Genomic DNA, 25,193 nt, shown 5'->3' with positions numbered 1-25,193 from the left:
GTCATGTTTAAGTCAGACAGGTTTGAGTAGAAGTTGATCCTTTTTTCTGTCTAGTTTACCTTAGACTGGGTGATCTGGGCAGAAAGAAGTCTCTTTCTACTTAACTGAGAGATCATGTCCTCTAGCCCCTTATTAGAATAAGCCCACCTCTCATTATAATATTCATTCTCTCATTAATTGGGGGTTTTGGGGGGAGGGGGTATTTTTTTGGTTTTCTCCCTCTCTGTTTTCCTTCTCCTCTCCCTAAGTCAGCATGCAATCTGATATAGACTATACATGTACAATCATGCTAAATATATTTCCACATTAGTCATGTTGGGAAAGAAGAATCAAAACAACAGGGAAAAACCATCTCTCACTGTTAACCAGAGTTGATTGCCAGCTGTCAGGAACATCCACTCTTCCAAAGACAACTTGAGAGGTCCATTATGTTTCAACAGATGACCTTTCTTTTAGGAATTATTTATTATTTTATATTACTACATATTATATTATACATAAATATCACACATTTATATCAATAAGTAATTTATTAATTAGTAAAATGACCAATTATCTAGGAATGATGTCCCTGGAACTTCTTTTCTGTCACAATACTTTACTGTGAAGATTGAGGCCATCAGGATCTCCCTCTCTTCCCATTTCTGCACCTCCAATTTTTGCAGCAACAGCTTCTTCCCCCACCTCCTTCCTCCTTTGCACCAGTTTGGTCCTGACCAAGGCCCACCTCTTACCTTTGCCCTGGATCCTGTGCTTTACCTTTTCTTCCTTCTCCAGAAGCACTGATCTTTTGACCATTCCCTTCCTATTTATCTTTCCCTTGGCTCCTTCCCTCCTGCCTATAAATAAGTGCAGATCTCTCACATCCTTAATTTTTAAAGTCTTTCATTTGACTCTGCCACTCCTTCAAGCTCTAAGTCCTAGGTCTCTCCTCCCTTCCACTGCCAGACACCTAGGAAAAAATTTGTTTATACTTATTGTTTCCACTTCCTCAGATAAAAGTCCTCTCTACAAAATTACCAATTTGCTAACTGCTAAATTCAGTGGCTTCTTCTTAGACCTCATCATTCTTTGTTAGTTTGTTTGTTTTTGAGGGAGGAAGGCAAGGCAATTGGGGTTAAGTGACTTGCCCAAGGTCACATAGCTAGTGCCAAGTGTCTGAGGTCAGATTTGAACTCATGTCCTCCTGAATCTAGGGCCAGCGCTCTTATTCACTGCACCACCTAGCTGCCCCAGACCTCATCATCTTGAAGTAACTGGTGGCCCAGTGGACGGGGCACTTTATATGGAGTCAGGAAGACCTGAGTTCAAACATCCTCAGATACTTACTAGCTGTGTGACCCTGTCTGCCTCATTTTCTCACCTTTAAAACGGGGGTAATAATAGTACCTTCCTTCCAGGGTTGTTGAGGATCAAATTAGATAATATTTTTTAAAAGTACTTAGCACAGTGCCTAGTATATAATAGGTGCTATATAAATGCTTATTCCTTCTCCCTCCCTCTCTCTGGCTTTTGACACCACTGACTACAATCTCCTTCCCAGACACTCTTTTCTCAGTTCTCCTAACCACATAACTGTTACTTCTTGGGCTCCTTTGCTGGGTCACCATCCACTTCCTTTCTGTGGAGTTCTGCCCAGAAGTTATTTTGTTCCAGGTCTTCTTCATCTGATCCCACGGATTCAGTTATCATCTCTATGCAAATGACTAACAAATCCATATCCAGCCAGATTTGTTTCGTGTGCCAGGCAATCCCTTGACTTCAACGTCTCCATCAGAACATCCCATCTTGTTGCTGTTGTTGTTCTGCTGTTTACTGCCATGTCTGATTCTTTGTGACCCCATTTGGGGTTTTCTTGGCAGAGTGATTTGCCATTTCCTTCTCCAGTTCTTTTTACAGATGAGGAAACTGAGGCAAATAGGGTGAAGTGACTTGTCACACAGCTAGTAAGTGTCTGAGCCAGTTTTGAATCCAGAAAGATGAGTCTTTCTGATGCCAAGCCACTATCCACTGCACCACCTAGCTGCCATGATATCCTCTAGGCATTTCCAATTCAACGTGTCTGAAATCCAGCCCTTTCTGTAATTTCTCTATTTCTGTGGAAGCTCCATCATCTTTCCAAGTGCCCAAGCTCAGGACCTTGGAATCATCCTCAATTCTTCATTCTTCCTTACACCCCATATACACAAAGTTACCGAGTCCTATTGACTCTATCTCCATAACATCCAGCTAACTGTCTCCTTTGCTCCTCTCACATAGACATCACTTCATCATCTTTAACTTGGAGCACTATAATAGCCTCCAATTTGTCTCCTTTCTTCCAGTCTTATTTCTCTAATTCATGCTCTACACAGCCTGCTGCTAGGCCTAGGGGTGTGCTGGTACATGTTTAACAATCATCTCTTACACACACACACACACACACACACACAAACATATTCAGGATATTTAATTTTAATTTAAGTTTAATCCGCAATATTAACACTTACTTAAGTCAATTAACAAAACAATAAATCAAGGCCTGATTTATATCCTTTGCTGAAGTGTAAATGCTCAGGCTGAACATTCCACACTTAACTGGCTCTCCAACTAGTGAGCTGCCTTCAACACACAGCCCTGCCTAAACTACCCGTCTTAATAGGACACTCCTCTGCTCAAGGAACTACCGTGGCTCTCTACTAATTTGTAGATAAAATATAAACCCCTCCATTTGACATACAAAGCCTACGTTCTGGATCCAACCCAGCTTCCATTTTACTTTCCTTCATTTGCTTGAGGTGAGAAACTCTGAGAATCTTCCCCTCCCAGACTGATTCTTCTGTGAAGGCAAACTAGACTATCTTTTGCCTCAATTCTTACCTAGCCTTTAACTACTGAATGGGTGTTGCCTCAGACAAACAGAGACCTGAGGCCATCAACAGTCATCCTTATCTGCGTCTTGCCACTGGACTCCAATGACCCTGGAGGAGCCAGTGAGGCTGATGACTTTCCACAGCTCTGCCTCACTTAAAACCAATTCACTTGGAGGTTAAGACATCACCCCTCTGATGTCATTGGTCCTCCTAAAGAAGGAAGGACTGAGAAGGAAGGACCAAAAGCAACAATGACTACCACTATTTGCTCTAGGTTCCAACCACACTGGACCTCCCATGAATGCCCAGCTTCCGTTAAAGCACAGCACAGCCGAAGCCTCCTATAGGAGGCCTTCCCTCAGATCCTCAGCTGTTAATGAGCTAAATGACCCTATCTACAAAACCACTTTGCATTTACTTTGTATACTGTCTATAAATACTTATCTGTGTACCTGCCATTCAGTAAACTCCTAGAGGTCTGGAACTCTTTTTAGTTTTTGAGTCTTCAGTTCTTTGCACAAAGCAGTGATCAATAAATGCTTGTAGAATTAAATTCTAATTCTCTGAACCAATGACTTTCTAGCCTTTACATCTTTTTGATCTTTTCCCCCCAAACACCTCCCCTTGGAGTCCTCATCAGTGCCCTAGAGCTTTTTCTTTGGCAGCTAGTTTTTAGTACTTAGAATGCAAAACAATTAGCACTCTCAAACTCCACATTTACATTTTAATTATTTCTGGCTCATACAAGAGTAGGACATTCTAAGGAGACAGATTTTTTTTTAACTCTTGTAAGAACACAATATAATCTAATCCGACAAGCATTTATTAAAAGCCTACTATGTACAAGGAATCCTTGTCTCTTGGGGCTTTAAATAGCTAAGCCTCTGGAAATTTTGTCTCTATTGAGTTGCAGCCACTGAAAGTAGAAACTGACTATGGTGAAGACCTGGGGAGATTTTTTTCCCTCTTCCCCCACCATCAGCCATCAGCCATCACCATCATTATCATTATCACCATCATCGCTAATATTAACATAATAACTACTGATGTAGATACAAACAGTGCCCTAAGAGTTAAAAATAATATTAAGGGTTGACTTTGTGAAGCCCCTAGCTTTTTCTCTAACCTGAAGGCATCATAAAGTCCCTTTCCCTTATCTTGAAATACCATAAAACTTCCCCCTTATCCTGGACCACAAAATTCCTTATCTCCCTCATTCTGGGTCATAAATTTTCCCGTCTCTCTTATCCTGTCCTTACAAAAACAAGCCCCTGTCCCTCTGTAAATTGGTAGTCCTTCGTTCAGGGCTAGCCCACTGCTTTTGTGTCAATAAAGCTCCCCTTGGTTAGGAGAAAATCATCTTAGTGGATTCTTTCACACCTGAAGCATCTCTACCACCTCTAAACCTTGTCACTACTATGAGTCATTTAAAAAATACTTTATAATATTATCATACTTGATCCTCATAACAACCCTGGAAGGTCGATGCTATGACTATTACCATTTTTACAGATGATGAAACTGAGACAAACAGAGGCTAAGTGACTTGCCCAGAGTTACACAACTAGTAAGTGTTGGAGGCTGGGTTTGAATTCAAGAAGATGAGTCTTCTGTCCACTTCTTTCCAAAACTCTATCCACTGAACTACTTAGCTACAATACAGCTTTGCAGCTTTGAATAAGAACTACTGGTCCAGTAGCAGACACTGGTAGGGAGCAGGGACTATACATTCTAGATAGTCACTGGAGGCAAGGATCTAGCAATCAGGAGTCACGAGGAGAGAAGGAGACCTTGTGAACCTACCCAAGAAGAGCTGTGTGAGGTGCATAAAGCTGTGAAGAGTTCTATGAAAAAAGAAAGGACAACTAGGTCCTGCAGTACTAAGAGTTGTGAGTGACCTTTACCATATTTATTTCCTATTGCAGCAGGTTTGTGCCCACTCTTCCTATGAATGCTGTATTTGTGTGAGAGTGTATCACAAATTTATGGGAGAAATTTTTGTATGCCATCTGAGAAAATTCTTTTATTCAGAGCTAACTGTATCTAGTGGCTAACCATTAATGAGAATCACACTGGTTGGGGCTTGTGAGCTATGGTATTTGAAACGAAGACACACAGTTACCAAAAGAACTTGAGAGAGCAGGTACCTGTCGAGGAGCCAAACTAACAAGGCAAGTTGGAAGATGAGCACCCCTCACACGCTTTTCTACCTTTCCAAAGTGGACACAGGTGTTATTTCTGGAGAAGAACTAAAGATTCAGAAATACAAATGGATTCTTTTTCAGCTTTCCAAAACACCCTTGACTGCCAAACAGGTTTTTTGAGCTATTTATATTTAAGATGCAAAGTGGATTGGAAGCAGAACCTGTTGACTGTTACCCTCTCAATGCCTGTAGGCACCAAAACTATCCTATGCAGAACAGTAACTGATCTGCATGGGTAAAGGGAATTTCCTCATGGGGAATTCCCAAAACTAATTAAAAAAAAAAAAGGTTTTAGTTAGGAAAGCCCTTTGTAAATGAAGCCCCACATAAAAAGGAGTTCTCACTTCCCTTCAGTTTCCCCACTTTGAAACAGTTTCTAGTTTTGTCTGCAACGTTGCAAACAAGGCACTCCCAGAAACAACTGATGATTTCATCAAGATCATGTCAAGTTGCCAATACTCCATTTTTATCTTGTTCAGTGCATTACAGGACACATCTGTGCGTGCATGGCTTTCTTGGGCACATAGCACTTGGGATTTCACAGTCTCTTTGGGAGAGAAGGTGAAATTTTATTTGAGCAAGAAAGGATTACATAGGTGGAAATCACAGAATGGTCAGCCTGCTGTGGATATCTGGCAGAAGTCTAGAACAGGTTCTATAAACAGATTCGTGAGATTTAGAAAAGGCTTACCAGGAACTTTCTGGGCTCATCCAGCTAACCCAGTTTCCTGTCTTGATGGTACTGCTGGGTTGTTCTGGATTATTACTGTTGTTGCTGATGTTGTCAGTATTGCTATTTTGCCTATTAGTCCATTCTGTCTGGCACCATCCTTATCTATGGTTATCTTGCCACCTCTTCTGATCCCCTCCCACACTCCCAATTGTTAGAGGGACTCTCTCTTCTCAAACTGTTTTGGATTTTTCTTGTCTTTAATGCACTTTGTATTCCACTACCTCCAACAGCTTCCTTTACATTTGGGGTAACTGAGGTTTAGGGAATTTAAGTGATTTGCGCAAGGTCACACAGATTATAAATGGAAAGCAAGAACTCAAACCCACCTTCTCCATCTCTCCAAATCTATTACTCTTCCCATTGCAACATGATATCCTCCAATCCATTTGTATCAATTCAATCCCATACATGAAATTTCCAAACAGGAGATCGCTAGCTCAAAAGCAGTTCATATAAAAAAGATTTAGGGGCTTTATCTGACCTAAAATTCAGTGTCAGGCAACATGGGGGAAAAGTGGCTACCTAAAAAGTTACTGCAGTCAGCCTGTATTAATGGTAATATAGAATAGCTAACATATCTATAGCACTTAGCATGTGCCAGACACTGTGCTAAGAACTTGTGTGAGCATTTTACAGATGAGGAAATTGAGGCAAACAGGATTGTTAAGTGATTACTTGGCCAGGGTCACACACCTAGTAAAGTGTCTGAGGCCAGATTTGAATTCAGGTCTTCCTGACTTAAGACCCAGTGTTCTGTCCACTGCCACCTAGCTATCTCCAGTGTCCAGATTAAAAAAGGAAATGATCTTATTTTACCCTAATCTGGCCAGATCACACTGGAAGTACTGTGCCCTGGTCTGTGTACCACACTTTTACCAGGACCAAGGTTGACATATTAGAAACAAATCAGAGGAGGCCAACCAGTAAGGTGATGGCTCTTGAAACCAGTCTTGAAAAATAACTGAATGATGTGGGGATTATTCAGACTGGAGAAAAGACTGGGGCAGGGCAGGCAGAAGAGACCACAAAATAACTGTCTTCACTTATCTGAAGTACTAAAGAGGGACTAGATATGCTCTGTGTGGTTCCAGAAGGCACAAGTAGGACTAATTAATGAGGGGAAACTACCAGGAGACCTATTTTGCTTCAACAGAAGAAACAACTTCCCAAGAGAGCTATATTAAGGGACTTATAGCGGGGCAGGGCCAAAATGGTGGAAAGAAACCAGGAAGCTGCCTGAGCTCTACCCAGTTTCCCTTGGAAACAATGTTAAATCAAGCCTCTAAAAGAATTCTGGAGTGACAGAACCCACAAAAAGATGGAGTGAAACAGTCTTCCAGCCCAAGATAACTTACAAGGACTTCAGGAAAGGTCTGTTTCACTTGGGTAAAAGAGAAGCAGAGGCCAGTGTTGGCTGGGTCCAGGCAAGCCAGTAGGAGGCTCTTAGCCACAGCACAGATCAGCAACAGAGGCTCCATGGTCCTGGCTCAGCAGGCCAGTGGCACAATAGGCCAGCTGTGACGCCTCTAGCCCCAGCTCAGTAGGTAAACTGCCAGCCCCAGAACCCAGGGCTCACCCTAGCATAGTGGGCAAGCCACCAGCCCCAGAGGGTCCAGCACAGAAAGCTAGTGACCAGGCCCCTGACCCCCAGTGCAAGAAGCCTGGGACAGTGCCCTCTGTACTCCAGGAGCAGAGCTCAACTTTTAAAAATAAGCAAAAAAAAAAACAAAAAAAAAAAGCCCTGACCACAGAAAGCCACTATGGTGACAGGGAAGCTCAAAACACAAACTCAGAAGAGGATAACAATGTCAAAATGCCTACATGTGAAGCCTCAAAGGAGAATATAATTGGTCTCAATCCCAAAAAGCCCTCTTGGTAGAACTCAAAAAGGAATTTAAAAATCAAGAGAGGTAGAAGAAAAATTGGAAAAAGAAGTCAAAGCATGTAAGAGAGAGTCAACAGCTTGGAAAAAAGAAGCACAAAAGTTGACTAAATAAAACAACTCCTTTAAAAGTAGAATTGGCCAAATGGAAAAGGAGGTATAAGAGCTCAGTGAAGAAAATTATTCCTTAAAAATTAGAATTGGGTAAGTGGGAGGTAATGACTTTAGGAAACATCAAGAATCAATCAAATAAAATCAAAAGAATGAAAAAATAGAAAAAAAAATGTAAAATATCTCACTGGGAAAATAACTGCCCTGAAAAAATAGATTCAGGAGAGATAATTTAAGAATTACTGGACTAGCTAAAAGCCATGATCAAAAAAAGAGCCCAGACAGCATCTTTCAAGAAATTACCAAGGAAAACTTCCCTGATATCCTAGAACAAGGATAAAATAGTCATTGAAAGGATCCACTGACCACCTCCTGAAAGAGATCTCAAAAACTCCAAAAAGTATTGTAGCCACATTCCAGAACTATCAGATCAAGGTGAAAATACTGCAAGCAGCCAGAAAGAAACAATTCAAATATGAAGAAGCCACAGTCAGGATTACACAGGACTTAGCAGCTTCTACATTAAAGGATCAGAGGACTTGGAATATGATATTCTGGAAGGCAAAGGGGCTTGGATTACAACCAGGAATCAGCTACCCAGCAAAACTGAGCATAATCTTTCGGAGGAAAAGATGGCCATTCTAGGAAATCGGTAACTTTCAAACTTTCCTGATGAAAAGAACAGAGCTGAACAGAAAATCTGATCTTTAAATACAAGACTCAAAAAAAGTATAAAAAGGTAAACAGGAAAAGAAAAAAACACAATATTCAATAATTGTTTGCATCCCTACATGGGATGAAGAAATTTGTAATACTTAAGAACTGTATCTCTATTACAGCAGTTAGAAGGAGTGTACTTAGAGGGTGTGGGTATAAGTTGACTTCAATTGATGATAAAAAAAAATTAAGGGGTGAAAAAAGGATTGTACTGATAGAAAAGGGGAAGGCAGAATGGGGTAAATTATATCACATAAAGAGGCATTAAAGACCTATTACAGTAGAAGGAAAGAAGGGAGTGGGGGTGAGCATTGTTTGAACTTTGCTGTCATTGGATTTGGCTCAAAGAAAGAATAATATATACATTCAGTTGGATAATGAAATCTATCTTACCCTATAGGGAATTAGAAGGGGAAGAGGAAAAGAAAAGGGGGGGTGAGATAGAAGGGAGTAGGGGTAGTCAAAAGCAAAACACTGGTGAGGAGGGACAAGGTGAAAGAGGAGAGAGAGAAAAGTATAAATGGGGGAAATAGGATGGAGGGAAGTACATAGTTAGTAATCATAACTGTGAATGAGATGAATGCCCCTATAAAATGGAAGTGGATAGCAGAGTAGATTAAAAAACAGAATCCTACAATATGCTGTTTACAAGAAACACTTTGAAGCAGAGATGCACATACACAGAGTTGGAACAGAATATATTATGCTTCAGTTAAATTTTTTTAAAAAGCAGGGGTAGTAATCCTGATCTCAGACAAAGCAAAAGCAAAAATAGATCTAATTAAAAGAGGTAAGAAAGGAAACATCTTGCTAAAAAGTACCATAGACAATGAAATAATATCAATACTAAACATATATGCACCAAGTGGTATAGCATTCAAATTCTTAAGAGAAGTAAAGTGACTTCAGGAAGAAATAAACAGCAAAACTATACTACTAGGGGACCTCAACCTCCCCCTCTCACAACTCAATAGATCTAACCACAAAATAAACGAGAAAGAAGTTAATGAAGTAAAAAGAATTTTAGAACAGTTAGATATGATAGACCTCTGGGGAAAACTGAATGGGGATAGAAAGGAATATACCTTTTTCTCAGTGGTACATGGCACCAATACAAAAACTGACCATGTATTAGGGCATAAAAATCTCACAGTCAAATGCAGAAAGGCAGAAATATTAAATGCATCCTTTTCAGATCATGATGCAATATAAACTACATGTAATAAAGGACAATGGAAAGACAGATTAAATGTTAATTGGACACTAAATAATCTAATCCTAAAGAATGAATAGGGCAAACAACAAATCACAGAAACAATCAGTAACTTCATCCAAGAGAATGACAATAATGACACAACATACCAAAATTTATGGGATGCAGCCAAATCAGCAGTTAGGGGAAATTTTATACCTCTAACTGCTTAAAATAGAGAAAGAGCAGATCAGTGAATTGGGCATGCAATCTAAAAAGCTAGAAAAAGAACAAATTAAAAATCCCCAAACACCAAATTAGCAATTTTGAAAATCAAAGGAAAGATTAATAAAATTGAAAATAAGAAAACTATTTAACTAGTAAATAAAACTAAGAGCTGGTTTTACGGGGAAAAAATCCAGATCTGCTTCTACCTAAATTTACTTATTCAGTGCTATACCAAACTACCAAAAATATTATTATATAAAGCTAGAAAAATAATAAAATTCATCTGGAAGAACAAAAGGTCAAGAATATCAAGGGAACTAATGGAAAAAAAAATTAAAGGAAGATGGCCTAGCCATACCAGATCTACAACTATATTATAAAATAGCAATCATCAAAACTATTTGGTACTAGCTAAGAAATAGAGTGGTGGATTAGTGCAATACATTAGGTATACAAGACGACACAGTCGCAAATGACTATAGTAATCTACTGTATAATAAGGCCAAGGCCTCAGCTTCTGGGATAAGAACTCACTATTTGAAAAAAAAAATTGCTGAGAAAACTGGAAAATAGTATGGCAGAAACTAGGCACAGACCAACATCTCAAACTGCATACTGAGATAAGGTCAAAATGGGTAGATGATTTAGACATAAAGGGTGATACCATAAGCAAATTAGGAGAGCAAGGAATAGTTTACTTGTCAGATCTGTGGAGAAAGTAAGAATTTATGATCAAATAAGAGATAGAGAAAATTATAAAATGCAAAATGGATAATTTTGATTACATTAAATTACAAAGTGTTTGCATAAACAAAACCAATGTAACCAAGATTATATTAGAAGGAAGCAGAAAGCTGGGAAACAATTTTTACAGCAAGTATCTCTGATAAAGGCCTCATTTCTAAAGCATATAGAGAACTGAATCAAATATATAAGAATACAAGTCATTCCCCAATTTACAAACAGTTAAAGGATATGAACAGGCAGTTTTCAGATGAAGAAATTAAAGCTATCTATAGTCATGTGAAAAAATGCTCTAAATCACTGTTGATTAGAAAATTAAAATTAAAACAACTCTGAGATACCAACTCACACTATCAGATGGCCTAATATGACAGAAAAGAAAAATGACAAATATGGGAAAATTGGGACACAAATGCACTGTTGGTAGAGTTGCAAACTAATCCAAGCATTCTGAAGAGCAATTTGGAACTATGCCCCAAAGGGCAATCAAACTGTGCATACCTTTTGATCCAGCAATACCATTACTAGGTCTATATCCCAAAAGTAGCATAAAAAAGTGAAAACGGCCTACATATACAAAAATATTTATAGTAGCTCTTTTTGTGGTGGCAAAGAACTGGAAATTGAAGGAATGCCCATCAACTGGGGAATGGCTGAACAAGTTGTGGTAAATGAATGTAATGAAATACTATTGTGCTATAAGAAATGACGAGCAGGTGGATTTCAGAAAAACCTGGAAAGACTTATATGAACTGACACTGAGTGAAGTCAGCAGAACCAGGAGAACATTGTACACAGTAATAGTAACTGCGATGACCAACTTTGATAGACTTAGCTCTTCTCAGCAATACGATGATCTAGGACCATTCCAAAAGACTCATGATAGAAAATGCTATCCACATCCAGAGAAAGAACTGTGGAGTCTGAATGCAGATCGAAGCATACTATTTTCACTTTTTTTTGTGGCTTTTCCCTTTTGTTCTGTTTCTTCTTTCACAACACGACTAATGTGGAAATATGTTTACACGATTGCATATGTATAACCTATATTAGTATGCTTGCTGTCTTGCAGAGGGGGGATGGGAGGTGGGATATAAGGGAGAAAAACTTTGGAACTCAAAATCTTACAAAAATGCTGAAAATTGTCTTTACATGTAATTGGAGAAAAAATAAAATTTATTTACCAAAATAAAATTTGTTTACCAAAAAATAAAGAAGGGACTTACAGTGATAGGAAAAACAGTTTCTTCAGGCCACTGTGCTCATCACTTTGTTTTCATCTTCCTGTTTTGCTGCTGCCCTTCTGCCCTTCTCCACCTTAGCCCCAGAACCAACGGTCCAGTGCCCACTGTGAGGCCCTATACTCGTCATTTTTAAGAGTTCACTACCTCTGGGTCTCCCCAGGCCCTCCAGAATGCACTTCCCCCCACCTCCCTGCCAGGCCATAGTTTGGTTTCTCTCCAGTCCCCACCCACTACAAAACTCTGAGTCATAAGGAAGAGGGCCTGAGTAAGAAACAGAACCACACCCAACGGGCCTTCTAAAAAATGTTGGTCAAAAGTTTGTATTATACATTTTAAAATTTTAGCTCTACTGTTAGAAGTTATATTTATTGATGTGAATTCTCCTTCTTTCTTTGGTTTTCAATTTACAAGACTTGAGCTGGCTCAGCACAATCTGTAAATGGTCATTGTAGCTGCAGACCGGATTTCCAGCAGAGGCAAGCCACAGATATCAAGTCAAGGGGCAATTATCAAGAGACTAGACTTTTAGACAAGTCAACAAGCATTTGTCTAACACCTGCTATGTGCCAGGCACCACGTTGAGTACTGGGAGTACAAAGTAGGGCACAAAAGAGTCCCAGCTCTCAGTCTAATGGGGGGAAAATATGCAAACAACTACTTTTGCACAGTTTAGGAAATTACTCAGGGTCACACAGCTAATAAATATCTGAGGCTGGGTTAGAACTCAGGACTTCCTGACTCTAGGAACAAGATACAGACAGAATGAATTAGAGGTATTATCCGAAAGAAGACGCCAAGGTTAACATCTATGTCCTGATAGAGCCCTGCCATCTTTTAACTGACCAAAGCCAACCCAGGTGATACAGTGGATAGAGTGCTGGACACAAGAAGACTTGAGTTCAAATCTCAATTCAGACACTGGGCAAGGCACTTAACTTCTGTTTGCCTCAGTTTCCTCAAATGTAAAAGACAGATGATAATAATAATAATACCTACCTCAAAAGCTGTGAGGATCAAATGAAATATTTGTTAAAAAAAAAATTCCCAGGGCTATTATTTCCCCATTCTTTTTTAATTATATCCCCAGTGTCTTGAACATAGTAGGAACTTATGAAAACAATAAATCTAAAATGGGAGTGGCTCTTAGAAACCCTCGAGTCTAATCCTCTTATTTTACTGATGAGGAAGGAGGCCTAGAAAGCTTTAAAGACTTACCCAAGGTCACCCAAGCAGAGGCCAGATGCAAACCTTGGTCCTTTGACTCCACTGTGTCACAGTACTCCTCAATAAAAATTAATTGTATTAAATGATACCTCTCCACTCCCAGGTAGACCATACACATCTTCAGGGCCAGATTTTGGTTGGCTCATTTCTGTCATCTTTTTCTTTTGTTTTTATATCATCTGCATTGTCAAATATATCCCTCTTCTACCTTCCTGGCAAACTAAGTGGCACAGTAGATAGAGCACCAGAGGAAGGCCTGAGTTCCAATTTGGCTTCAGACACTTACTAGCTGTGTGATCCTGGGCAAGTCGCTTATCCCTTTCCATCTCAGTTTCCTCATCTGTAAAATGGGCTGGAGGAGGAAATGGAAAAGCACTCCGGTATTTGCCAAGAAAACCCCAAATGGGGTCATGAAGAGTTGGCACGACTGAGATGACTGAACAGCAAAACCACCTTCCTACTCAAAGAACCATTCCTAATCACATAGAATTTTTAAAAGTGGAAGAGGAAGCACAGTTCAACAAAACTCATCAACAGACCTACTGAGTCTGAGAGTGCATGCGATATTCTACCCCCAGACCCCCCCACTTCTGCAAAGCTGAGAAGCAGGTATATTTTCCCCTTTGTTCTCTGGGATCGAGCTGGGTAATTACAGGTCTTTCTGTTGTCCCAGAGGGTAATTTTTCATTCAGGTCTTTCTGTTGTCCCAGAGGGTAATTTTTCCATTTACATCGTTACAGTCATGGTTATGTTAGTTATTGTTTTGTTGGTTCAATATTAAATGCCCTCTAGTTGGGCTAGTCAACAAGCATTTCTTAAGTCTTTATTAGCAAGTCCTGAGGGTTTACTAGATACAACAGGTAGGTGTCAAAGTAGATAGAGGCTAGGCCAGGAGTCAGGAAGACTCAAGTCTAGCCTTCAGACACTGGCTGTGCGACCCTGAGGAAGTCACTTTAACCTCTGGTTGCCTCAGTTTTCTCAGCTGTAAAATGGAATAATACAAGCACCTAGCTGTCCCAGGTGTTGTGAGGATCAAGTAAGATATTTGTGAAGAGCATAGCAACAGTTCCTGGCTCACAGTAGGTACTTAATAAATGCTAATTCCCATCTCCCCTTCCCCTATGCGCCAGGCTCTAGTACAGGTCTATGAGGGCTAGGTAATAGTACACAGATGAATGAATGAATGGATGGATGGATGCCTCTTAGTTTGAATTGAATAGGTGAGGGAAATGACTTGGACAGAGTGTATAGGCAGAGTGTGATAGCAACTATCATGAATTCCTCCTGTAACTGGGAAATGCAAAAGGCAGCACACAATTATCAGGCCAGCCCTGCTCTGGCTGGCTGCCTGCCACCATGATCTCAGAGCTACAGGTCCCAGTTGTCTCTCTACTTTCCCCTGGCTCTCTCAGTTTCAGCCTAAAACCTCTCCAGGGAGGATTCTCAATTCTCAAAATTCTCTCTTTGGATTCTCAGTTAATGAGAAGAAGCAGAGGGGGCTGACCTAAATAGGGCAAAAGGGGGTGGAAGAAGTATGACTCGAGGGCCAGGGTCAGGTTTCTATAAATTCACTAAAACTTCTTCCTGAATAACTTGTCAAAACTGGTTCTGAGGATGATTCCAAAAGAAAAGTTTCCTGTAACTTTTTTGTTCTCTGGAAATCATTTTGATGAACAATATTCATTCAGATTTAGAAGAGGTTCCTAACCAGAGATCCATGAATTTGTTTTTTAAAAAATTTTTGACAACTTTAAAAAATATAATTTGTTTCCCTTGTGATGCTCTATATTTTATTTTATACATTTAAAATCATTTGTCTAGTAAAGAATACTGGGGCAGCTGGATGGCTCGGTGGATATAATGCCAGACCTGGAATCAGGAAGACTCATCTTCCTGAGTTCAATTCTGGCCTCAGACATTTCCTAGCTGTGTGACCTTGGGCAAGTCACTTATCCTTGTTTGCCTCTGTTTCCTCATCTGTCAAATAAGCCAGAGAAGGAAATGGCAAACCATTCCAAAATCTTTGCCAAGAAAACCCCAAATGGGGGTCACAAAGAGTCACACATGACTAAAAAAAGACAGAGCAACAACAGAAGTCTTGCAAAACAATTTAAGCCTCCACAGTAAGTTGTTCTTAGCTTTAACTGTTCAAAAAAGCAGAAAAATCACATAACAAAATTTACCAAAAAAAAAATCAACAAACCCAGAGCAATAAGACAGACATCCCTGAATCCGTTTCTAAAAATAAACAACAAAACACAAGAGAACCTAGGTACCTCAGACATCTACTTAACATGTTCATCAAAATGTATAACTTTCATTAGAGTCCCTTTTCCAGGAAAATACCACATTCCAGGAGGCTCTTGACACTCATGATATGGTGGGAAACATAAAAAAGTAGGTCTGGTAATAGTAGTTAGTGGTATTCAGAGCTAGTGGAAAAATACCTTCCCGAAAAATGTGGCCTAATGGACAGAAAATGGACCAGGGAAGGAATGTCTTGATGAATACTTCAATATTCCACATGGCTATTCTTGTTCAGTACTTACTGTCAATGACTTAGATGAAGATACAGTCATAGTATATGATTGGTTGATAAGGTATTTGCCAAAGACCCAGAGGTGGGTATGATAAAATGGATATCAGTCAGGAGTCATTAGATTTAGAGCTGGAAGGAATCTTAGAAATGCTATCAAGTTTAACTTCTCCATTTTACAGATGAGCAAACTGAGAAACAGAGAGATTTAGTGATTTGCACAAATCTAGGAGGCAGAACTCAGACCTAGATGTTCCTGACTTCAAATAGAGCATTCTATTCATTATTTATGCTGCCTTATTTCAACAGGTGGACAAGATGAAATTTAAGAGAGAAATAAAAATGACTGCATTTTAATGAATTTTTAAAAAAAACTGTACAAAATGAGAAACACATGGTTTAAGAAAAGTTCATTTGAAAAGAGCAGCTAGGTGGTACAGTGGATCGAGCTACTGGCACTGGAGTCAGGAGGACCCCAGTTCAAATCTGACCTCAGACACTTACTAGCCATATGACCCTGGTGGGTAAGTTACTTAACCCCACTGCCTCAAAAAAAAAAGGTCATTAACTCAGTGGGAACATGGTGGATTTACTTTTTAAAAAAAGGCTCCAATCTTGGACCAGATTAATAGACGTGTAATGTTCTGATTCCAACAAATAATCATCCCATTGTACTGAGGATTAGTCAGCCCACATCTGGAAAACTAAGTTCTATTTTGGTGTCACATATAAAAAAGGCAACGACACTATGCCAGAAATGACAGCTACAATGACAACAAAACCGGATGAAAAAATGTTTCCTTTGGCAAAGACAATGGGTGAGAGATCTGTCTTCAAATATTCCAAGGGTTTTCATGTGCTCTATTGTTCCAAAGAATAAAATTAGGACTCCTGGGCTGCTGGGAGGTAAATGTTAAATTAACATAAGCAACTTTCTAAGTTTTAGAAATTTACTTTGAGCGGTTTTTTTTGTTTGTTTGTTTCCCCACCCCAGGGCACCCTGGTGGCACAGTGGATACAGCACAGCACCAAGACCTGGAGTCAGGAAGACCCAAGTTAAAATCTGGCCTCAGACATGCACTAGCTGTGGGACTCTGGGCAAGTCAGTTAAGCCCATGGCCTCCCCCTCCCACTCTCCCCAAAATATGGAAGGGACCTCATAATTCCTTTATTCCACCCTGCCCCTCTATGGAATGTTGAACAGTGCTACAAGTTATAAACACTGAGTATGGAAATCTTGAATTCTACCTCACCCAATGGGATCATAGATCACAGGGCCACAGACTGAGAGTTAAAAGGAACTTCAGAGGGCATCTCCTCCAATCCCTTCATATTGCTGGTAAGAAAATTGTGGCCTAGAGAAATTAAATGACTTTTCCAAGATCACAGCAGTATTGACAGAAACATAATTTGAACTCAGGTCCCCTGGCACCTACCAGCTGTGTGACCTTCAGCAAGTCTAAAATTCCCCTTTACCTTGAAAATCCTAGGCTCCTAAGATTTATTCTATAAAAAGCAAAGTGTTAGCTACTATGGCAAAGATAATGTCTAAGATGGGCCCTTCACTATGAGAAACACGAGTTTCAAACTCCTGAGCTCAAATTCAGTCTCAGACACTTACTAGCTGGGTGACCCACCGTCACTATCTGCCTCAGTTTCTTCATCTGTTAAATGGGGAGAATACCAGCACCTACCCCCCCCACCCCCCAGGATTGTGCCTAACACATGTGCTATTTTTTTTTCCTGTTTGCTGTGGGGAGCCATGGAAAACTTTCTAGCTGGAGAGTAACGTGTTTTAGGAAGATCGAGCTAACATTTCTAGTGAGGATGGATTGGAAGGTGCAAAAACTCAAAGGAAAATAACTATTGCAATGCAACAAGCATTTATTAAGTAATAAGAGGCACGCTTTGAGTTCCCCAACTAGGAAATCACAGGAAAAACAGATATGGGAGGGGGGGGAGGAAGTTAAGCCCACCCAAGAAATCCTCGTGGCTTGTGGGAGCCACCTAGTCTCTTGGGTTTTCCTGTCTTATCCTACAAAGTAGCAACTTCATTTGACAATGAGGTGTGGGCTGCTCCTTAACAGGATCAGAAATGAAAGATTCCTTAAAGCTTTAATTTTGAAAGGAACAGAGTGGTGAAAGGGGGGTGGGGAGAGAGCATAAGAACTTCTCAGTTTTGGTAAGGTTTAATCATCCGGGCAGCCCCCCAACCAGTATCTTCTACTGTTTGGTCAAGGTCAAGTACCCTTCTCTCTGCAGTTTCCTGACTTCAGAAGTTCTGATTGTAGAGATAGGGAGGAGGGGAAAAGGGGGAGGAGATTTTGTTGACTTGTTTTGTCGGAGACGGGGAGGCCAGGGAGGCAGAAAGGGTGTGGAACGAACTGGGAGGCACTGAGAGAGACAGCAAACCACCAATTTGGTATCTTTCTTAGGATTTATTCAAACTCTGCTCTGGATCTTTCAGCAGGAGATCCTTGTCCTGCAGCTCGCTCGCTTCGTCCCTCCTTACAAGCAACTTCCCCTACCCTTTACCCATCTGTTTATCTCTGAGGGGTGCCTTCTGTCTCCCCGGCAGCACCCCGCCTCACACACCCCAACCCTCGGTAGCACCCTCCCCGCACCCCCCACCCCCACTCCGGAGTTTGGTACAGGGCAGTGCGCTGGTGCATAGGCGTTTGCAAACGCGCGATCCAGCGAGTCCCTCTGGGCCGTGGCGGCCCAGAGAGCAAGACCAGCCCTCCCACTTACCGAAAAAGATGGTCAGTCCCACTGCAAATTCCAGCAGGATCTTCCTCCCACAAAATTTTGTCGCCATAGAGCCACAGATCTCGAACGAGAAAAGGGTGAGATGCGCGCTCTGGCAGAGGTGGCTGCAGGGTCTGAAAAGCAGTCAAAAGAAATTAACTTCACGCTTTCTCCGCTTTAAAAGGGTCAGTCCCAGTATACTCCTTTCCCCTTCCTTCCTCTTTCCCCCCAACCCACATAGCTCCAAGGTCTCCTTCAAGTGTGGGGTTCCCCCGCCCCTTTTACTTCTCTTCCGTCCTCGGCGTCCCCCCAATTCCGCTTAGCAGAACTCACGGGACGGAGGGAATTCGCTCGGTCCTTTTCGACTTACCCCGACTTTATGTGGTTTAAAACAGGTCGGCCTCTCGTTGTTTCCGTAGCGACGCGAACTCGTTTTTAGAGTGCGCCTTTGGCAAAAACTTTTTCTGCCTTTGGATTCTGACAGATCGGAGCGCGCAAGTCCTGCACCGCCTGGGAGGGCTTTCTCCAAACTAAACAGGCCTGAGAACCCCAAGAAAGGCTGGGCGGACAAGTGGGCGGGGTCTGCCGACGTCAGGGTGGAACTCGGAACAGCTGACAAGATTCAGCCACTGTTTCTTTATTAAAATCACCGGGGAGTCGGGGGTGGGGTGGGGGAGGGGGCGTGGGGGGACACCGGGAGAGAAACTGCTTTTACTTCACCGGTGGCAAGCAAGGGAAAGCAAGCACAACCTATACTACTCTAGACCCGCTCTTGAGCTGCCTCCGGAAAGTCTTAGTCAGTCGTTTCCTTGAAGGCCACCCCCTACCCCGCCGCCCCATTAACCCCTGAAGCATTTCGAATTCTCCAACTTGAGATTCAGATTCTCATCCCCCTTCTCTAACTTGTTCTTCCCTGTTCCTTCACTTTCCTCTAACGCATCCTCTACCATCTCAGAGCCCTTGAGGGTCCTCGATCAAAAGGCCCTGAATGCCTGTACTATAGCTAGCAAACTCCCACTTCTTCTACCCTTAATTCTGGCCATACAGGATCCCTGCTGCCTAGGCAGACCGACCTTGGCTTGCTCACGCCCATCCACAGCAGCCGTGCCCCTGGGACGGCTTTTCCTTCCTCTACTATTGTGTCCACTGGGACAATGTTCCGTTGAACAGCCTCCCCTTCATTCTTTTCTTCTCTCTGCTATCTTTTGAAATTAATCATCTGGTTTTCCATCTGTCCCCTCCCCCAAGCCCCCTCCCTCCCATACATGCGACCCTTGGCCGTCCTATCCAGGTCTGTATGTACCTTCTCATGACACCAGACACACCTCGATAACTGCCCTGCATCTGATCTTTATTAACATTTCTAGCTCCTTCTGCCCCATCATTTAACCACCTCAGTCAAATCAAGAAGCGTTTCTTAAGTGCCAAGCAGTGTGCTAAGAACTGGAAATACAAATACAATAGAAGGGATGAGGGAAGAAGGTACCTACTCAAGGGCATGATGAAGAAAGAAGGTGAGAGATGGGGCCCAGAGGGGAAGAAAGGAGTTAACATGGCTGGCCTGGGGGCCCTTCTTTAAAATGCAGGTTCTGAGAGGAAATGACTAGCAGTAGTTGGTCAAAAGGTCTTGCAGGGCAGAGTAGTAAAGGGCATAGAGTGCAGGAGTCAGAAGAACCTGGCCACTAGCTAGGTGACTTTGGGTGAATTCTCTGGACTCCACTTCCCTTATTTGTAAAATGAAGAAGCAGGGCTCAACCTCTAAGGCCCTTCCTACTCCAAATCTATCATCCCATAGTCATTCTCCTCCCTTTCTCAAGGAGTTACATAGCTGGATCACAGTCTTTCTCCGCTCCCCCCCCCCAACAACTTCCCTTATATTTGGGGACTTCAATATACAGGTTGATGCCCCCTTAAACAACCTGGTTTCCCAGTTCACCAGCCTTCTCAGTCAAGTCCCATGATTTGTGAAGACTCTTATGGCAGCTCTACCCAGAAAATAGTCACACACTTGACAATCTGGTGGGCACTCTGCAATTCCTGCCTGACCGTCACCTGCCATGTCTCTTTTGCTGCCATCAGCCTAAACCCATTCTTCATACCCATTCTGACCTCTAGTTTTCTCCTCTCTCTGGCTATCACTCTTGGTGTGGCTTCACTTTCCTCCCTTCTCAATCTTAATCCTATAATTAACCAATTAATTCACTGTCCTCAACTCTCAACTCTTTATACCCCAACCCAGAGTTACCTAATTGTCTTCCTTTTTCTCATACTCTTACACTACTGAAGATACTGAAAAAGCTTACACAACCGTGCTGACTAGGTCCAAGACATAGTTGTTTTCTCATCTCAGGCCCTCATAGCTATAATGCAATTCATCTACTCTTTGGGGGGTGGGGATTGCCAGTCATTTTGGCCTGTCTTGCCATCCGACCCCGATGACTCTGGAGGAGAGAGTGAGGCTGATGACTTTGTGAAGCTCTGCCTCACTTAAATCCAATTCACTTGCAAGTCCAGACATCACCCTCCTGATGTCATTGGTCCTCTTTGAGAATGAAGGACAAACAACAATCCCACAGGGAGCTGTTCCAAACCTTCTCTCCTCAAGCTTCCTCTCCTCCAACTCCCTCTTAGCAGAAGATGGCCTTGTCTCATACTTTACTTTGAAAAGAGACCCTTCGTTGAGAGCTCCTTCTCCCCTTTTCTATGCCTCAGAATGCCTTGATATCATTTCCCATTCTCTCCTCACTTGCTTGGTCCCTGAAAAAAAGGAGACCCTTCTCACCAACACTACCAAGTCCAACCCCTTTACCTGTGCCCATCCTGTCCCTCTCCAGTAGCTTTTCCCTTTGGTCATTGCCCATCTAAAATCTCTTCCTAAATGGGGCTCTTCTGTTGGCTACAGACATACCCCAGTCCTGCACATAGTGGGTCATATGTTGTCTCCTCAGTTCCTTGAGGGCAGGGACTGGTTATTGGGGGGGATGGGGAGGAGGGTGTTGCTTGGTTTTGTTTTGCCTTCCTTTGTATCCCTAGAACTTAGCCTACACTTAAATGCTTGTTGACCTAACTCCACCCCTAAAAAACCTTCACTTGAGTCTCCATTCAAATTACCATCTTATATCCCTCCTCCCTTTTCATAACCAACCTTCACTTCCTTACCTCTCCTTCAATTTCTTACCCTGTTCTAATCTAGCTTCTGAGGTCATCACTCGACTGAAACACTCCTAAGAAAATCTCTTAATTGCTCAATCAGGCGACCTTTGACTCCCCTTTCTTTCCAGATAGTCTCTCCTCCCGGAATTTCCAGGACACATTCTCTACCTGTTCTCCTACCTGCCTAACAGATGCCTTCCTTAGTCTCCTCTGGGGGATCATCTTCCATGTCCCACCCCACTAACCATGCTCAAGGCTCACAATGTCCTTAATTCTTCACTCTCCCTCATTTCCTATAATCAATTGCCAGGTTTTATGAATTCCACCTCCGTATCTCACTCCCCTGTGTTTTCTCCACTCAAAGGGCCATCCTCTCTTAGAGTGGCCCTTCACCATCTCTGGACTGAATATTGCAATAACCTCCTAACTGATCTGCCTGCTTCTGGTCTTTCTCATTTCCAATTTATCCTCCACACAGCCGCCAAATCTACATTCCTAAAACACAGGTCTGACTACCTCATTGCCCTGCTTCAGAAGTTTCCATGGTTCCTTTTTGGCCTTCAGGTTGAAATAGAAGCTTCTCTGTCACATTAAAGCCCAACCCATATTTCTAGACCAATATCACAACCACACCCCCTTCAAACCCTTTACTTTCTAGCCAAACTAGCTTACATTCCATTCCAAGCTTTTCCTCTATGCCTACTTAGAGGCTGGCTGCCTTGATGCCCCAGACCTGGAAATTCTCTCCCTTTCCTCCTCAGACTCAGCACATCTAGCTTCAGTTAAGGTTAAGATCAAGTGTTCTCTTCTATACAGGGTCTTTTCTGACCACCACCACCCCTCCACATTATCTTATTTACTTTTTATATATTTTGTATTCCCTTACATATGTGTATGAACATGTCTGCCTACACTGAGAGCAAGCTCCTTCAGGCAGAGGTGGTTTGGGGTTTCTTGTTTTTGTCTTTATATCTCAAGTACTCAGTACAGTGCCTGGCACATAGTAGATACTTCATAACTGCTTCTTGAATGAGTGGATGAATGACAAAGGAAAAATACAGACACCGTTCTACATATTTTTAAAAATAGCTGAAATGACTAAGTCATTTTGAGTATTATAAACACTCAGTTCAACAATAAAGGACCTATGAAGATGCTATCCACATCCAGACAAAGAATTGTTAAACAGAAGTATGTTTAGTATGGTTTTATACACACACACACACACACACACACACACACACACACACACACAGAAACATATTTGTGTCTAATGGTAGCCTTCTCTAGGGTGGGATGGGGAAAAAGGAGAAAAAAGTTAAAAGTATACAACAAAGAACAAAAGAAAACTTCGATGGATGCACAGAAAAGCAGAGCAGCTTTGAAAATGATGTGTAGTTTTTATCACATAGTTTTTAAAAAAAAGGAAACTGAAATGGTTTTATATTGAATCCTTTTCTCGTGTTGTACTCTGTACATGGAAATATTCTCTCTTCTGTCTTTTTAAATTTAAGTTCAAAATGAATAAAAAATTTTAAAAAATATCTGAGGGAGGCAGATATGTCACTTTTAGTGGGGATGGGGAAGGGGCATCAGGAAAGTGGTGATCCTTCCTCCAATCGTGGAGGAAGTGGTACCTGAGATGAGTTCTGAAGGAAAAATTTGAGATACTAGGGATGCATGTAAATGATGCTGAGCAGTCAGAACTACAGCTGAGGGGGGCATCAGGACCAGAGACATCGATTGGGAGTCAATTGCATCAAGGGGCCAATTGAAATAAACGGAATGGGTAAAACCAGTGAGAGAAAGCAGAGATTAAAAAGGGAGGGAGGGAGGGAGGGGGAGAGAGGGAGATTGAGAGAGAGACAGAGACAGAGACAGAGAGATAGTTGAAGACAGAGCCTTGGGAAGTACTTATACCTGGAGGTGGGGGGAGGGGTGGGGGTGGGCCAGAATTGGGACAACAGAAATACAGTGGTAAGAGAGTTGGATTAAAGTGTCACAGAGGGAGAGGGAGAAAAGGTGATCAGTAAAAGGATGGTCAACAGAAAGGTCAAGGGGGACTCCCTTGGGAAAAGGCTATTCAGTGTGTCAGTTAAGAAATCACTGGTGACTTGGGAAAGAGCCATTTGGGTAGAGTGCTGAGAAGAGAATGCATGTTGCAGGGGAATGAGGAGGGCATTGTGAAGAAAGAGAGACAAGGACTACGGTATCTTGATAAGATCACAGGCAAAGGAAGGTTTTAACTGTCTTAAAAAAAAATCTAAGTTCTTATATCGTTGGCAGAAGGAAAGGAACGAGCAGGGGGAAAGGGCTGAAAATTAAGAGAGGGAACAGCTGGGAGATGAGGGTCCTTGGCTAGGAGAAACTATCCTTTGAGGCTAGAAGAGTGAATTAAGGCAGAGAGGTTTGAAGTCAGGAGAATGAGAGATAAAGAATCTGGCCTAGATGTACTCGAACTTTATAAAAAACAAACAAAACGAAGATAGATACAGATTTTACAAAGACACGTATGGAAGCAGGTAACCGGGGATTCAGGGAGAGGTGACAAAGGAAGATCCAAGCATGTGTCACCATTGAGTAAAGCCAGAGCCAGAAAGCTCAGTGAGGGAAGGCTGGCTAGGGCCTAGTTCTCTAAGCTGTCAAAAGGACTTCTTCAAGGATGCTGAAAAAAGAAAGCTCGCTGAAGGGATGAGGCCCAGGGGGTCCTGAAAAGTGTTTAACTGGCTCTCCAGGAAAAAAGAAAAAGTGACCAGGACACATATTTGAATCTGATCTGCAGTATTAATATTTTCTCCTTCACTTTCTTCAGTCTAGACAAGGGTGGGGAACCTGCGGCCTCAAGTTCACACGTGGCCTTCCAGGTCCTCGAGTTTGGCCCTTTGACTGAATCCAGACTTCGAAGAACAAATCCCCTTAATAGAAGGATGTGTTCTGTAAAACTTGGGCTCAGTCAAAAGGCTGTACTCGAGGACCTAGAAGGCCACTTGTGATCTTGAGGCCGCAGGTTCCCCACCCCTGGTCTAGACGATCAACAAAACAATAAACCAAGCCCTGATTTGCAGTATTTGCCCATTTCCAACGTGCAAATAAATGCTCACAGGGAAAACTGAAGAGTTAGCAGGTACAAACTAGCTCAAGCACTCCGCCCTGAATAGTGTGACTGTCAGGGGTGTAAAATGGACAATGAAAATTAAAAGCTGGGAAGGTACAACCACTCAGTTTCTGTTTTCTCCACCATGATCTTTTTTTTTTTTTTTGAGGCAAACAGGGTTAAGTGACTTGCCCAGGCTCACACACCTATTAAGTGTCTGAGGCCAGATTTTAACTCTGGTCCTTCTGACTCTAGGGCCAGTGCTCTAACCACTGTGTGACCTAGTCACCCCCACCAGGATCTTTCAACTACCATGCCTCCATTCTTTTATATGGCAGCCAGCCTACCCATCTCATCATCTGCCTGTTGCTGCTGAACTGATCCTCCTCACCTGGATCACCACCATCCACAGGGTACTTGAGACCTAGACCTCCAACTTGGGGGTCATCCAACCCCAGGCCATAGGAAAGTTAATCCATTCATCTTAGGAGTTCCCATCCCAGGGCCCACTTTTGTCCACTGTATCTACAT

General features: G+C 42.0%; 1 protein-coding gene across 2 annotated transcripts in view; it reads right to left on the bottom strand.

Annotated features, from left to right (window-relative positions):
- Nucleotides 1-18,940, bottom strand: part of CD58 (CD58 molecule) — an 88,622-nt gene extending 69,682 nt beyond the window's left edge. For both annotated transcript variants that reach the window (XM_036769221.1, XM_036769222.1), the window contains exons 1-2: nt 18,786-18,940; nt 18,419-18,549 (exon numbers count right to left, since the gene is read on the bottom strand). In XM_036769221.1, coding sequence (XP_036625116.1) covers nt 18,419-18,485 — 67 coding nt within the window. In that variant the 5' untranslated portion in view covers nt 18,486-18,549; nt 18,786-18,940. The remainder of the gene's footprint in view (nt 1-18,418; nt 18,550-18,785) is intronic.
- Nucleotides 18,941-25,193: the final 6,253 nt, after the last annotated feature.

This window comes from Trichosurus vulpecula, chromosome 7 (genome assembly GCF_011100635.1).
Source record: "Trichosurus vulpecula isolate mTriVul1 chromosome 7, mTriVul1.pri, whole genome shotgun sequence".
In the NCBI taxonomy this organism is placed as follows: Eukaryota; Metazoa; Chordata; class Mammalia; order Diprotodontia; family Phalangeridae; genus Trichosurus; species Trichosurus vulpecula.
The sequence above is the reverse complement of the archived record's forward strand: the minus strand, read 5'-3'. Positions and strand labels throughout refer to the sequence as shown.